Source organism: Bradysia coprophila (assembly GCF_014529535.1).
Source record: "Bradysia coprophila strain Holo2 chromosome X unlocalized genomic scaffold, BU_Bcop_v1 contig_45, whole genome shotgun sequence".
NCBI lineage: Eukaryota > Metazoa > Arthropoda > Insecta > Diptera > Sciaridae > Bradysia > Bradysia coprophila.
Window position 1 is genome coordinate 479,695 of NW_023503339.1, and position 16,316 is coordinate 496,010.

Genomic DNA, 16,316 nt, shown 5'->3' on the forward strand with positions numbered 1-16,316 from the left:
AAAAGTAAAAGATCCCTATTTCTCAGAATTGAATGACGATTCAAACGAGCTATAGCTTGCCCGAATCGCTGAGCCGTTGTTTTGAAATTGGTTCAAGTTTTGGCGATATCACTCGTAAGCAATGGGTATTTAGTAGAAGTATTTATACGTACCATTATATGTGCTAACCATTTAGCAATGGAAAGCCATATCCACAGAGAGGTAGGTGGATCAATGACAGACCAGTAATGTTGTCATAAAACACAATAACAATGACCTCGGTGGTTAGTCACGAATGAAGTAAGTACGTCACATGTAGAACCAATCAACCAAGGTAAGTACGTATCGGTAGGAGAACAAGAACAAGAAGAACAAGTTAAAGAAATCACCAGATTAATGCAAATTTGTTGATGTAATAAACTTTAAAACAATGGATTGTGGAGATCAATTTTATGGTAAGAACAAACATCCCTTCTGAAACGAATGAGACCTAAAAGATGTTAAGATTCAAGACTTAGGAATAAGTTATCTTCGAAATCGTAAACCGAAGGCAAAACCAACGAAAAGTTCTGTGTTTTTGGTAGCCAAATCTCCGAACGTCAACCGATCGCCTGACGCCAAACTTGTCGTTAGAAACGCGAACGATTCAATCGAACCAACAGTAAACGAGGCGCAACCCGAAAATCGTTTTGTCAAATCACCTGGTACACATGGATCGAACCAACTAATTACGCCTGAAATAAATCGATCGGATGTTGCTCAAGGTACCAGCGTTTACTTGCATGATCAAAAAACGAATCTTTAATGTGACTGCAAGTAATTCCGTCGTCTGAATTGGGTTTATTATTGGACAACAACACGGCTCGTATAAAAATTGCAATTCGTCTGGGTGGTAAAGTATGCGAAAAACGCATGTATAGATGCGGTGCGCAAGTGGACGAAAATGGCCAGCATAGTCTGTCGCGCAGAAGGAGTGCAGGCAGATTACCGAGTACTGCGTACCGTGTCGAAAGTCGATTTTCCGTCGCTATTGGAACCACCAGGTCTAACGAGATCAGATGGGAAACGGGTTGATGGCGTCACAATCGTCCATGGCGACGTGGCAAATCTTTAATTTAGGATGCTACAATATGTGACACTGTTGCCCCATCATACGTGGCCCAATCAGCAAGAGTAGTTGGCTCAGAAGCAGATCAAGACGCAAACATAATCACTACTGAAACGCGATTATTACTTTATACTCCAATTGCATTTGAAACATTTGGTCCGATGCGTGAAGAGACAACGATTTTTATAAACAAAGTCGGAAATTAATTAAAAGCAAAAACTAGAGAAAAAGGTAGCTTAAAGGAAATGGTCGCCCTATGAAAATATGAGCATTATATCGTTTGAGGTGACTGTGAATTCTAACATATTTGACTCTGTAGTTGACAGTTAGTTGTGGCAGCTGAAAAGCCAATGGATATTACATATTTGATTTTGTCTTTTTCAAGAAGTAATTTACTGTAACGTAGTCGTAAGTATTGTAATCAAAATTTTATTCAGCCAGTTTTTTTGGTGGTGACAATAAATTCATTCATTCGTAACAAATCACAAATGTAAGAGAAAACTTACATCACCTTAAAACTTTCTCGCTTATCAAGAGCTTTGCATAAACTTTAAGCACACTCATGAACCGTTGAGAACACCGCAATAGAATGCCATCTATGTTTCGATAGATGTTAACTTCAAACTCTTTTCCTTGCTTTCTCTGAATCAATCGAAATGTGTTCTCATAGAAATTTTGGTTTTGATGTTGATTTTTACGATTATTTGAGGAACATTTTTGGAATTGTAGTAAAACGAGTAAAACTTTCAATAATTTCGAAACGTGTTCATTCAACGAGACGATATTATTGTCCGACACAACCATTTCGCAACAAAAAAAAAAGATAAGCAAAAATTGTGCTGCACAATGTTTAAGATGAGTAACAATCAATATAGTCTGTCACTATCAGGTATTTGGTATTTCACTACCTTATCTGCTTATCAGTGGCTGCGAACACAATCGTAAGTGATAAATATATGACTCGGATATTGAAATATCGACAGATACTTTCGATTATTTTAATTCGAGGGGAAAACAACTTGTCAAATATTTGCTATAGCTCTCATTCCGATTTATTTAGAATAACCATTGTTGGATCAAAACGATTAACCTAACTTGAAAAATTGTCAGAAAATGAAAACTTTCCCAATATTGTACCATTTTACAGGGTTTGAGTATAGGCCTGTGAAAATAGCATAGAATCTGTGAGGCACCAAGAAGATTTTTGTTCATAATAAGACAACCAATACTTGTAGTCCAAGTAGAGCATGCCCCTAAGACCTTGGAACCCAATTTGCTCATTTCATCGATAATAATATTGACTCATAAAGACACTCATCCCTTAATCCATTAAGGTACCATTATAGCAAGTAAACAATAACGGGAAGGTTTGCCTTGTTGACCTTAATCTAAAGCACTTCGCAAGAAAGGTATTTCCCCCTTCGGCTTTAATCAGCACAATCACAATTTATATTGATAAATATAAACGTTCAGGTGAAATGATTATCAATGAAGTATACACTTGGTCGTCTAATTAACGCCAGCAACAATAAAAACAATTTGATGAAGTTGTTACAGTCGTAGAAAGACGAAAGAGTTATCTGGTAAAATTGTTAGTCTTATGACTGACTTTGTTTGTGCAAAAGTCAAGTCAACTAATCGATAAAAAACCGTTAAAAATCTTTGAATTTCGTTGTTCATTGAAGAAAAATCTACAGGAAAGTGCACCACAATCAAAAATGAACATTATCAACAAAAGCCTAGGTAATTTCTGTTCGATTGGAAGAAGTGGACAATTATTCGAAATACTAACATTTCTTACAGCTTGGGTGCTTAACAACAAGGTCGTAACGGTGCTAAGCGTTTTACTTTTTTGTTTTTTCATTTCGACGATATCACTAGCTGTTCAGAAAAACAATGCCCAGGCATCTTTGCGTAGTTGTGTAAATGATTATATCGAATGTCAAGATTCCAAATCAAGCGTAACAACGCCTGCTGTAGAGGAAACAACTACTCCGGCCGCGGAAGAAACAACTACTCCGGCCGCGGAAGAAACAACTACTCCGGCCGCGGAAGAAACAACTACTCCGGCCGCGGAAGAAACAACTACTACGGCCGCGGAAGAAACAACTACTACGGCCGCGGAGGAAACAACTACTCCGTCCGCGGAGGAAACACCTACTCCTACCACGGAGACACCAGTTGTAAGTTTTTAGCTAAAATAAGCATAAGCCGTCAAAGTTCACGGCCATCGTGTGATAAAGTGTCGTATAATACACACGGACTACGATTTTCGATCTCGTATCATGTAGAGTAGAGTTTACAAGTTATAAACATTAAAAAGAAATCTAGACAAATAAAACACTACAAACCACACAGCACTAGGTACAATAAATACAACTACAAACTATAACAAGGAACGTGACATTTAATAGAAAATTAGTACTAAGTTGGTCATCATTTAAACAAGTCGCGTCAAAAAAGAAATAGAAAAATAAAATTAAAAAATTTAGCATTAAACTTTAAATTTTGACCCAGAACATGCAACTGCAGAGTAATTAATTGTAAATTCCCTGTATAAATCCAACAGTCAATTCCTCTCACATCAGTAGTATGAAAAATTGATTAACCAAGAAATCTTAGACACTTTTTTCTAACTCGATTCTCTTTTCTGTTTCCTCATTACAAAAATACACTTACTAGACGTACTAGATTGTGATAAATGTCGTCACAACAAAATGCCTACAAAAGCTACACTTAAGTCTTTGCATAAATCTATCGGTTCAATATTTTTATCATACATTTCGCCACATTAATTGAACACTAACAAGAGCTCATCGATTGCTCTTTTCGTCGTTGTCGATAGCAGATGAAATCTAAATGGTTCCTTTTGATTGGATAAATAATTAATTGTACATGACCTGTTGCCAAGATTGTTATTTTGACGCCTTCGGCTCTGGCAATAATGTCCTACACGTCAAAATAACAGTCTGGTAATAGGTGCATACCATATTTTATCTGTCGAGAACAGATATATCGAGTTAAGTAAAAACTCCCTAGAGAGTTAAGCTCGAGATTATCGTTCTAGATAGATAAAAGAATTTATCACTCGCTGGAATAATAGTTATTTTCCTAACGCATGGGTTTTAAAAGGTTTTTTTTTGCGAATGAGAGGCTGAGGCGAGTTCTGAAATCGAATTCGCTAAAAACTCCTCTCAGCATAAATTAGGAACAATCATAGTTAGGGTTGAAATACCATATTAGTTATTTGCATATATAAGCTTTGGTCTGTAGATATACGTAACGACGCGAAGAAGACCTAATTCAAATCTCAAACCTTACTGGAGACAAAAGGCAAGTTTAATTATGTCTCCTTTTCATCGCTATGTATAAGGCTCCACATACAAGTAGTTGTATGTAATACTCATTCGAAATACCTTCGTTCAACTTTTTTGGATAAATTTAAATTCGCGTTGTGGTAATTATATCGCCTCAACGCAGACACTGTCTGGTGGTATAAATAGTAGTTCGTCCTGTCTAATTTTGATTTGTATTTTCATGCTTTATTGACTGAAATCAACGCACTTCAACCAAAAGTGATCATAGTCGACAACTGCCAAATAGAGTACACCTGATGAACTTAGCATAGACATTTTTTCTGTTTTCAACGTTATTCAATCCACAAATACAATCCATATGATATCACATTGAAACATAGCTCGATCACACATAAACTTATAGGCGCGAAACCGCAGTAACAGTATGAATGTGCGTAACATATACGAAGTAAGTTCATGGTATGCACGAAGTCTTTTATGTGGATTGAGAAACTGTGGTATGTAAGTAAATGGAGTAATAGTTTCTAAGCTAAAATTTTCTACTGTACTTTTTTATGAAATGAGTTCTTTCAAGTGGTTTACAGTTGTATGACACATCGTCAAGTTACAGTATCCTATTTAGACAACTCATGCTTAAAGTACGTTGCTAAAATACGTTACGTTTCTGTGGTATAATTTGTTTTTCCACTAGATTTCCCTCGTATACTGATCGGCGCTGCATTTTCGTTTGGCAATGACACTTCAATATTTTTATTTTCAACTTTTCAGTGTTTTCATATATTTTCAGTGTATATTCAGTCATGTTACATGTTGGTGCCCTACAGCCTCGATTATTTCTTTAAGTTTTCAGTGTATTCAAATATTTTCAGTGTATACCGAGATTACCACTGACATAAGATACACTGATAATATCTGGATACGCTGTAAAGTTGTAGAAAATGTGAAAGCTTCAGTGCATTCTGATGTAAACTTTTGCTGGGGACTACACTGAACTTATTACAATACACTGAAAAGTAAGACAAAAGTGCAAATGTTTGCAGCTAAGGTTTTAGACATTTAAAGTAATGAAATAAATCCAATGTTTTAATGGAGTAGTTTCGTTAGTTCGAAAAAGTCTTTTTCAAAAAGATGACTTGGAATGTGACAATTATCCTCAGTTTTCTTCATTGTTATTGCTTTATAGTTTGGTAGATGGTAGTTACTGTGCAAATAGACCATTTTCGCTGTTGGAAAAAATGTTTTCTTCCCGGAAGTACGTCGACAACAGAGAGTGCTTCGCGGTAGTGGTAGCACTCCTGTGGTGCCGCACTTTTTCCACCAGACCAAATGATTAAACATCCTCAATTATTATATAGAAAAAATGCTTAGTTTTAACTTATACAAGATAAGATGTAAATAACCTTCACACACTCCTACTGGCAGAAAAGAAAAGATTCCCTCCCACTAGGCAGTTCGAATAGCAAATATATTAGACAGTGATGCTATTCCTAAAATGTTTTCATATTTTGTATTTTTATTTTTTAAGGTTACTGCATACAGGCTACCATCATATATCGTTCCGATCACCTACGAATTGACACTGCGACCGAACATAGAGGAAGGAACTTTTACCGGAACCAACCGAATTGACGTCAAAGTGTCCGAATTGACAAATACAATTTTGATCCATTCACACACTCTGAGCATTAGCTCCGTTGTCGTAGACGATGTCGATGGAAATATAATTCCGGTATTTTGTTAATTTCTATTTATGATTATACGATTATGATACAGTTTTTGTCAACAGAACGAATTCAGGTTGTTAGAAGAAGAGGAACGCCTGGAAATAACATTAGCAACATCGGTGCCGAGGAACGGTGCTAGTGAAGAAAATTTATTTGTTACAATTGACTTCTATGGGAGCATGGAAAAACGAATTGTTGGACTGTATAAGAGTACTTATTTTGATGGAGCGGCTGATGGAAGGTGAGGTTCTTTTAGATGTTTCAAATTCTGTACTTTTGCTATAGATAATACCCGATGAACTTAGCTTAGAATTTTTTTTTTCTGTTTTCAACGTTATTCCACAAATACAATCCAATACAATCTATATGAAATCACATTGAAACATAGCACGATTACACATACACTTATGCGCGCTTGACAGACGTATCAGTATGAATGTGCGTAACATATACCAAGGCTGTATACTTTGGGGAGGTCACGCAGATGCAGATACGCGGGTTACACACCACGTTTCATACAAAAAATTCACCACGCCATACAAATTCAATTTTGGTGATTGGTCAATGGCGATCTGCGTGACCTCCCCAAAGTATACAGCCTTGACATATACGAAGTACGTACATGGTATGTCCGAAGTCTTTGATGTGGATTGAGAAACTGTAGTATGTAAGTAATACGCTAAAAAAGAATTCTAGTCCATGGTACGAATTTCTCATATCAGACAGAGAAAAAGTGCGACGAAGTCGGACTTTTTGGGTCCTAGATATGAAAAATTAATTGATAGCTCAGTGTTGGCGATAGTTCCAAATTTTATATCTGCAAGTCATAGATCTGTGAAAGAAGTGCGTTAATATCAAGATGACAAAGTTTGGTCCAAGTTTGAGTCAATCTCTTACAATTTCTATATGTTCAGAAGCTAAAATGAAAGCAAAATAAAATGATCGACTCTGAATTTCAATTGTCAAAAACCAGACTCGATCATTTTATTTTGCTTTTACCTTATTTGAAGTTCACGTGAAATAATGAATAACTCTCGAACATTAATGATATAAGTGTGATAAACGCAACAACTGTTGATCATTATGCTGAGGCTAGTTTAATGTGTTGCTTTATTTGAAATAACTTCCAAATTAATTGCGGGACTGCCATTGACGGTATACTCACGGTTTAATATAAGATTGAAATATTTTACTTTGTATTCTCATGTTCATCCCATATGACGACTGAAAATGCTTAAGATTTGATTTCCTTGGTGGCAATTTTTTGAAGTCAACGCGTTTTTTCCGTGCACAACACTTCTGACTAGTAGATCTCATTATTGCTGCACTCATCAATATCAAAATTGGTTTGATCTTTTAATTTTGTTTTTATTCTTCAAAAACGTGTACAATCTAAATCAATTTATAGGAATTACTTTTGAGTTTCACTATACCTGCGATTTTCTCAATCAAGCCCGCATTTATAGCAATGTTGGAAATGTGTGGCAGAGGTAACAATAAATAATAGCAACAACAGTCTCTTTTTTGTTACATACCTGCAGTACGTCTACCAAAAGCAAATTGAACAACAGATTGAAGTTAATTGAGATTATTATTAAAATCTAAGTCGACATGGTTTTTGAATGCAATAGTTCAACAATAACAATAATTTCATGCACCGTCGCCATGTAGAAATAAATGGCTAATTTTTTTGTACGAAAATTTGGTATTGCATCACGATTTCGTTTGTGTGAAAATTACATTCCGTCGTTTATTCGGTCTATTTTAAGAACATAACATCCCTCTTAATGTACACTCTTCTCTTGCTAGCTCCTAAAATCCTTACATTATCTGTGAGAAATTGTGTATCTGGAGTGAAATTTGTTTTTCGAGAAATCGAGGTTACCCATATTTTTACCGCACTAGTGCGAAAACTAAATTGTATTACCGTACTACTGTGTATGCGAACCTCGTTGCACGATTCAACATATTTTCTTCGAATGCCCGTTACGTGCTCACGATGGTGATAGAATGGACCTGATCAATAATAACACAAAATGTTATCGATAGGATGGAACGTTTGGATGTTGAACTTTAAATGTTGAAACTTTGTATAAATCCATACGCTAATAATAATAATAATAATTACCACAAATTACTCGTTACATAACTTTGTAACTCAGTCTCCTGAAACCCTATGACATATTGGAGAAAGAATTATCCTTACTTTAAAGATTCGACTGACTAAATTTGCAAATTAACTGTACTAATCTTAGGCGCCAACATGATCTCGATGCAAGATATTAAAAATACTGATTTTATATAAAATAAAAGATCAGGCTGCGCTGCTCCTTCTCAGCTTCCTAGTACGCCAATTTCGTAAAATAATTCCCACTGTTGGTGACACTTATCCCATTTGGCTCAAATAAGAGTAAAAAGTCCTCCAACACGCACCTGACACAGCCACCTTTTATGACACGACACAACAAAGCAAAAAAAAAATTAATTAAATTTTTAGGTCACGAATTTTATAATTAAAATTTTTTTTGGTTTAATTCGACCTGCTGTTTCGACACTAACAACGAACTTTTGTATACTAATTGAAATTTATCAGAACGTAAAATTGGCTTTTAAATATTTTTGTTTAATTCGATTTTCTAAAAAAAAAAAAAAATATTCTTCATGTACCCAATTATAATATTCATATATTCGTTCAGTTTATTAACATTGAGTCAGATCGATATTGTGCATGTTTCGACTGGAAGAAACTGATCGAGCAAAGTTGTGTAATATGAAATTGTCATATTATAATAATTGGTGTGAATGCCAAGTTGTGGAGTGAACATTTCATTTGCTGGTAAAGCTGAACGAGCGACACATCGGTTGAATAAAGAGATAAAGTCACGCGATTTACAAATCATAGAATCGTTTTAGAATTTAGCAGTACTAATTCATTGATAAAGTCAAATGGATAAGATGTTTGAAAAGCATTGTGAGGGATTCTTTTGAAAAACCGCCCCACACCCCACACCACTTTTTACTATTAAAAGCTTCAACTGCACATATTTCCAGGGCTGTATACTTTAGAAAATTTGAACAAAATTTAGCGAATCAATTTTTCAGAACGAGAAGGTCAACCTGCATTTAAATTGCCAGATTAATTTGATATTTAATGTATTGGCTTCCGACAGATGCCGTCCACTACATTTTTTTCAATTTTAGATCTCCTCCGAACCTGTGCGTCCAACTTGTCTAGATGACACCTCTGTTTTTATCCTCCTAAAATCTTCACTGATCCGCTCAAATATTACCGAATTATCATCGAATTGTCATGCAATATTATTGGTGTAAAATAACAAAGATTATGTCAAACTTCAAACAAGAACTCTCTGTAGATACCCTAACTTTATTCTCGTCATACTCATCGTCCACACATACAATCACAAGAGATTTTTTCGTAAATACTTTTCGACTTTTACTGTTCTGTTATCCAATCCGTGTCAATTATCACAAACAGGTTTATGTCTTCATCTTATTACAAAAATTACGTTAGAATGCTATATGAGAATAGACCGTAATGTAAGTCGATACTCTGTGGACAGATCTTATATGACTTTTAGTTTGTCAGAAAAATGCGTAAGATTAAATTTGCTCTAGGCCAACAAACAGCACGAGAGTTAAAAGAATGAAAATCTTTTTGTCTACGCATGTGAATGGAAATATATAGAATTTCATTCACTAGTGCAACAACAACAGAGACGAGACATACTTTCAACCGTTTCTTCTAGAAAAAAATCAAAAACAATATTGACACAGATTGCAAATTCTATTTTGCGTTTATCTAAACTCGTTTTAACTTTATAGAACATTTCAATACGTTTTTTACAGCATGTAGTATAGTATATACATATCCACATATGATGCATATATTATACAGTAAATTGTATGTAATGAACACCGACACTCTTCCGAAAACTCGCATATAAAAAGTGAATATTTTGGCTTCATATACCTAAACTACCTACATATTCGAGATAAACAATGAGGTAAGGCAAATATGTTAGCAAGAAGAACCAAGTCATATAGGAGGTCAATGATTCAACTTATTTTAGGCTGTTCTGTGTGCATTTGAATAACTAAAATTTTAAGGTCTTAGCATGGCAATTCGCATGGTATGACCATTAAAAGTTACATGTTGAAAAGAAATCGAAAAACCGAACGTGAATAATTTAATAATCAGTGTGCTGCTGTTTTTGTATAGTGCAGCGTGAGGTTTTTTATTTGTTTTAATTAAAGGTAACACGCTGTGCGACCAATGCTCAAATGTTCGTTCAATGAAAGTTCACTTATTCGTTGTAATCCAATGTTCGAATTGGGTTCGAAGGTGTATCTTGTCTAATTTCGTTATTGCTCCCTTGAAGAAAATTCTTCTGAAATTTGTAAGCATAACACCTTTTGTGTTTTGAATACATTGAACACTGAACAGGTTCATAAACACTGCTATTCCATTCACCTTTATGAGTGAGACATATTTTACCGACCAGTAAAATAAATTTTTGCTCAGCAATGGTTTTGCTTTAGATCAGGAGATTGTGGTCACCAGAAACAGAATAATATTTTTCTGGAAGGACAAATTCTACTTTCAGAAACTATTAATTGTACGATGCCAGTGGTTCACTAAATCTATTACTTCTTTTGTCAAAGTATCGCCTTTTGATCGATACAAAATATTTAGTGCCTTTAACATTTGTTTTGGTATATAACAGAGTATTACTACCACAATATCGCTAATTATTGTAGTTGTTGACGATGACAGATGATTACTGATATTTTTGAGATGTTAAGATAGTTTCTTTTTTGTGTATCGCAAATATTTGTTGTTTGAGATGTTTGAGACCCAATATTTTACCTCAAGAAGGTTACCACTAAAAATACATATTTGAATGCATTTGAATGTCCGTAACGATTTAGACTTTTTGTATTTCTTTAGTATTGAGTAGTAAAACGAGCTTCTTAATAGTTACTGACGAATATATTTTAAAACTCCCTGTCTTGAGAGGACGTTCTAATATTGCTGGTCGGTTAAAAAGAATAATTCCGAACAGAAAGTGTACGCCTTCAATCGATTAAATCGAGAGTAAATAACCTGAAGTTTTTTCAAATACAACGACCGATTAAATTACATTTGAAATACGATCAACACATTTCCTTTGAACATTTGTCACAACTAAGTAATTGTTGCCTGCGACAGAAAAAAAGACAAAACGAAACGAGACATTAAAGAAAACAAAATTTGTCGGAAAATTAAGCCAAATGAACTTTCTCCGCTTAAAAGTTTTCAGTGAAATAAAGTTTCTTGCATTACAAAAAAAAAATGAGAAATGGTCTAACATATTCCAACAACCGCAACAAAAATGTGAATGAAATAAGAGAAGAAAAAAAATTCTTGTGGACGAGTTTGGTGGCCGGTACCAAAACGCAAAAACGTCGAGTCTGATGTTAGTCTCATGTTAGTTGTTTGAAGGGAACGACGTGCTGTAACACATTTTTATCGGTTTATTTTGTATACAAAAAAAGCACCAACACCGTTTTCGATATATTCAGCTGTACAAACTCATCGCGCGATCTGTGTATTGTGTACATATATAAAAATTGGCTGTTTTTCGGATAATTTGTGTGATGCGTTCTATGGAAATGTACGGAGGAAAATAACGTTTATTGATTGTACACTGAAGTAAGATGTGCACGGTGCAGTACACCAGTTGTGTGTGAAATTGTTACACATGTGTAGTAATGTGATCGTCTAGTGTAAGCTAAATGTTGTTTTTAATTTTTTTTTATTTAATCTTTAAATTTTTTTGCCAGATGATTCGCACAAGCGATCTGAATAATTGGATTGTGATGGTTTTGTGCTGAGGTTCCGGTGTTAACGCACGAGCTACATTTTTCAATTATCGATTAACTAGATTATAGTGCGATTAACTGAAAGATTAGGCTAATTTGAAACGAACAACAAAAATTATTAGTGGAAATAATTGATGGTAAATGGTGACGAATTAATGTCGGCATTGTGATTTCTTTCGAATGTAATTTCAAATATTTTAACCGACAAAATTGATTCACTTTTTTCTTATTTGAAAATTAACTTATAATTCGTTTGAATGAAATGTAGTTAACGGTTTCCCATTGCTGAATTTTTATTCTTTTCAACTTCAACACCATTCAGGTGATCCCATTGTAGAGGAGAAGAAATTTTTTTTTGTTTATTGGTATGTTTCATCACGTTTTCGCTGAAATTTACCATTGACGATAATGATCATAAACGCGGACACGTGTTGAATGAAATTATTATTTTTAATTTCAAAAATTATTTGTTTGGTTGTTTTTCTTTGGTTAAATTTCTTTTATGGAAGTCATTCCGAACGAATTACATTGGAAATATTTTTAAATAAAAAATTACCAATTCAAACGGTATACACACAAACTGAAAGAGACATTTTCAAATTGGGTCATTGCTATTGTCTGAAGACTATTATTACCGAAACCATTTTTGATTTTACGAGAAAAAATACGCAGTTCATTGCTCTGCGAATTTATAGAATTTACTTCATAAAGAAAAGTTCCAGTTTGGAGGATCGGTTTTGATTGACGGAGATAGGACATAAAGTACAGAGAGAGATATAAGTTTCGGATGAAGTTTTGATTTAACTTTAACAGAACAAGATAGAATTTTTAGCCAAACATTGTTTGGAATGACTTGTTGAACCTCTATGTCTTAAAAATTTATTGAGCGCGCAGCGCGAAGCGCTGCGCTCCTAATACATGACTTTCCAACAATCTAAAAAACAATGCCCGAAGGGCATCGTCCTTTTTAAAAATCTAAAAAGTAGGTAGGAGTGTTTTTTAGGTTGGAGAGATGGGAAAAAGTCGAGTTCGGACCTAGGTTAGGACTGAGGCCGTACCTCGGACCTAATGATTTTATCATTGGTTTCGGTAGTGCTTTTAATGCTGATTCAGGAAATGTGTGTCAAAATGTTTTTTTATGCGTCGCTTGGCCGCTAGGTGGCTTCAAAGTCGGAATTTTTGAAAGTTAAAATAGCTGTCATTTCGCGTAAAATCAATGGATTGGCGTGATAGTTGCGTCTAAAGGGTTTTTGAGGTCGGCGCTTCCAATAGAACACATTTGAGAGCCGCCAGAAGCCTGTGAGCTGCCGCAAATAGCAAAAGACTGCTTTTTCTGACAGTTTTTCTCGATTTTCTCCAAAATTTGTCGATGGATTTTTTGATGATATGATGATATGTACATCAATCGATAGCCACTGGAAATACCTATCGATTGATGTGCAAAATCGTCGGAAGCGTTTTTGAGAAATGTCGAAAAATGTGCCAAAACATAGCAACAACTTCGACGTTGGTACGGCGACAAGATGGCGTCGTAGAGTTTTGGTTTCTTGGGAGAAAAGGTTCACACAAGAAAGTTGAGGGGGGTCCCAGAACAACTTTTTGATGGCCGAGGTCAGTAGACCGATTTGAGATTTTAAGTCACTCGATGTTCCAAGAGTCTCAATGTGCTGCACCAAAATTTCATTTTACAGTAGAGATCTTTATGTCGCTTGGATTTTGTATACAACAATATCATCATAACGCATCGATTCTAAGACAAAAATCTATTTCCCAAAGTTTGGACCGTCAATAATCTGATCTAATCTAATGTAAACAGTTGATGCCGGATCATTTTCCTAAAAGAATTCGAAAATTTCAATCAGTGCATCTTTCGATGCATGTTTATGAATTAAATTACCTGCTTAAAGATAAAACCTATCAATTCCACAACATTTCGTCATCAAACACTAAATATTTTATATTAAAATATTCGAGTTTTGATTTCAACTCTTACAGAATTCCATTAATACAACGAACCATTTTGTAAACATCAACAATGTTTTTCATTTCGCTTTCTCAATACGTCAAAATGGCAGTACTGCAACAAATCGTTTGTTTTTTGTGAGCGCTAAAATTCGAAAAAGTTCATAAGTTCACATGCAACAGGATACTGATTGATTGCTTTACTGTTTTGCCATTCAATACGTTTAAGTTGACATACACAAAATTAAAATTTCTAATTTTTAAATCTAATGTAAAAAAAACATCAAATTTTTACGGTAATTTGCTGTACATCGATTACATGGGATCGCTATGACGATTGCAAATTGTTTGACACCATCTATTTTACTACACTTTCAATAATTTTAAAGTGAAATATTTGCTTTGGTTCAACTGAATTCATCCTTTTACGAATTGTTATAGGAAAGCAGTTTTGCCTTTGTAAATCTGGAACAAATAGATGGTTTCGTGGATTGATCTAAATTTTAAATAATCTTTTGCGACGTTCGAACGGATCTTAAATAAATGGCCACGTTACCCCGTTACATGGCGAAGGAATCGCATCGGCTATTAGTGTAAAACTTCTTGAACCAATTTTCCGAAGATTAAGAATTTTCAGCCAATTTTTTAAAAGAAAGAATCATGGCCTTCGTGTGTCCATTTTCTCTTTCATTTTCAATGTTCAACGGAGTCACTATGTAAAACGTTGTTAATGGTTAGGACTCTAAATTATGGAGCGGTTATCCAAAGAAAGAAACGCGGGTGACACACTAGATCTAATGATAATTATTGCTGATGATTAGCGTCGCCGTGATGATGGATTGAATTTTATTTTTATGTAAAATCGCCAAAGGTCCTACCCAAAAGTAGATTATAAGTATTGAAGGATTAATTTAAACAGATTATGCAAACTGTAGTTTCTGCACTGAGTCAGTAATGCAAAAGTGTCTGCATTAAAGTTTTTCACAAACGATTTATCTAACTCACGAAAAAAACCTAGGATGATGGTTAAGCAGCTTTAGCTGCTTAAGATGTGCCTCTTTTTGAGTTTACAACTGTATTTGGATCATCAGCAGCGAATGAGATATATAATAGACTAGTACGTAAAGTAATATATGATTGAGTACAAAACAAACCTTCGTTAACATTTGCTTAATTGTTAGCTTGTATGCATAATTTGCATAGCTTCGGAATACAAAGTCATGTGGACCAATTTAAAGGTTAAACAAATTTATTCTCAACTATTTTGGTGGATTAAACCGAAGATACAATTTAGCGGCAGCTGTTGTATCCTCTTTTACTTGTACATTTGTATTTGTTGAACAAAGAATGCATTGGAAACACCGTGGTGTATTTGTTGTCTTAAATCAATTTTTTTGATTTAGAAAAAGTCTCATCTCATTACAGTCGTGGTATGTGCTGTAACCGCCTAAAAATCAATAACAATGACATGTTAGTGGGAGTTTGATTGAAGATCCGGGATACTTCAATATTAGAAATTGAATCCGTTTGTGATAGAGAGAGCCATTTATAAAAATGTCGTGGACATACAATAATATGCTTAACAAATGCTCGTCTAGTCAAATGCTTTGTCAACAGTTTTTTTTTATAATTTCGAGAAATTGAAAAATATTTTAATCTAAGACTTTTCTTTGTGTACTCGAGGAAAAAAAAAACTTGCGAATCGTGCACAACAATTGAATATAAAATTAAAGCATTGCTTTAAAAGCAAGTTAGATCGGACTTCAGATCAAAACAATATAGATGCACACATTGTCTTAGAACTCACAAAGATGAGCAATTTATTTACTTTATTGAGAGAGAACAGTTTTTAAATCCATAACGACTGATGTTACTTTGAACGAAAAAAAAAAAAAACAAAAAACAAAGAAAAAGTTAACTATAAATAACCCAGATACATAATCGATACAAAAGTAAACATTTTAACATCACCATACGTACTGCATACTGATTATAGGTTGTTCTTCAATTTTAACATAATAATCAGTCATGAACGTCCAAACAAAATGTTTGCGATTTACGGTTCCGTATTCAATGTCTCCCATTCATATATTCGTTTAACGCGCAAGAATTTTGTTCAAATAAATAATAATGGGGAATTTATAATGTAAAAAGTTTCATATTCTCCGATTCTATGCATGTAATTTCTATGAAAATTATACGACTCGGGAACACTTTAAATTATCAAACAACATTTCAACTGTACTTGCAATGACTCATGACTCAAAATGTGAAAAGGTCGGAATTTTTTTGTTTTTTGTATAATAAATTCAGAATTCGGTTTGATGAGAATAAATTTATTGG

The 16,316-nt window shown here is 34.4% G+C and overlaps 1 protein-coding gene across 4 annotated transcripts in view; it reads left to right on the forward strand.

The window, feature by feature from the left end:
* Positions 1-2,578: 2,578 nt before the first annotated feature.
* Positions 2,579-16,316, forward strand: part of LOC119070052 (glutamyl aminopeptidase) — a 29,677-nt gene continuing 15,939 nt past the window's right edge. Inside the window, exons 1-4 of one of the 4 annotated variants that reach the window (XM_037174345.1) lie at positions 2,579-2,830; positions 2,891-3,270; positions 5,930-6,133; positions 6,191-6,363. In XM_037174345.1, coding sequence (XP_037030240.1) covers positions 2,806-2,830; positions 2,891-3,270; positions 5,930-6,133; positions 6,191-6,363 — 782 coding nt within the window. In that variant the 5' untranslated portion in view covers positions 2,579-2,805. Of the gene's footprint in view, positions 2,831-2,890; positions 3,271-5,929; positions 6,134-6,190; positions 6,364-11,613; positions 11,916-11,977; positions 12,149-16,316 lie in introns of those variants that run through there. The other 3 variants (XM_037174343.1, XM_037174344.1, XM_037174342.1) reach the window with 3 other exon arrangements.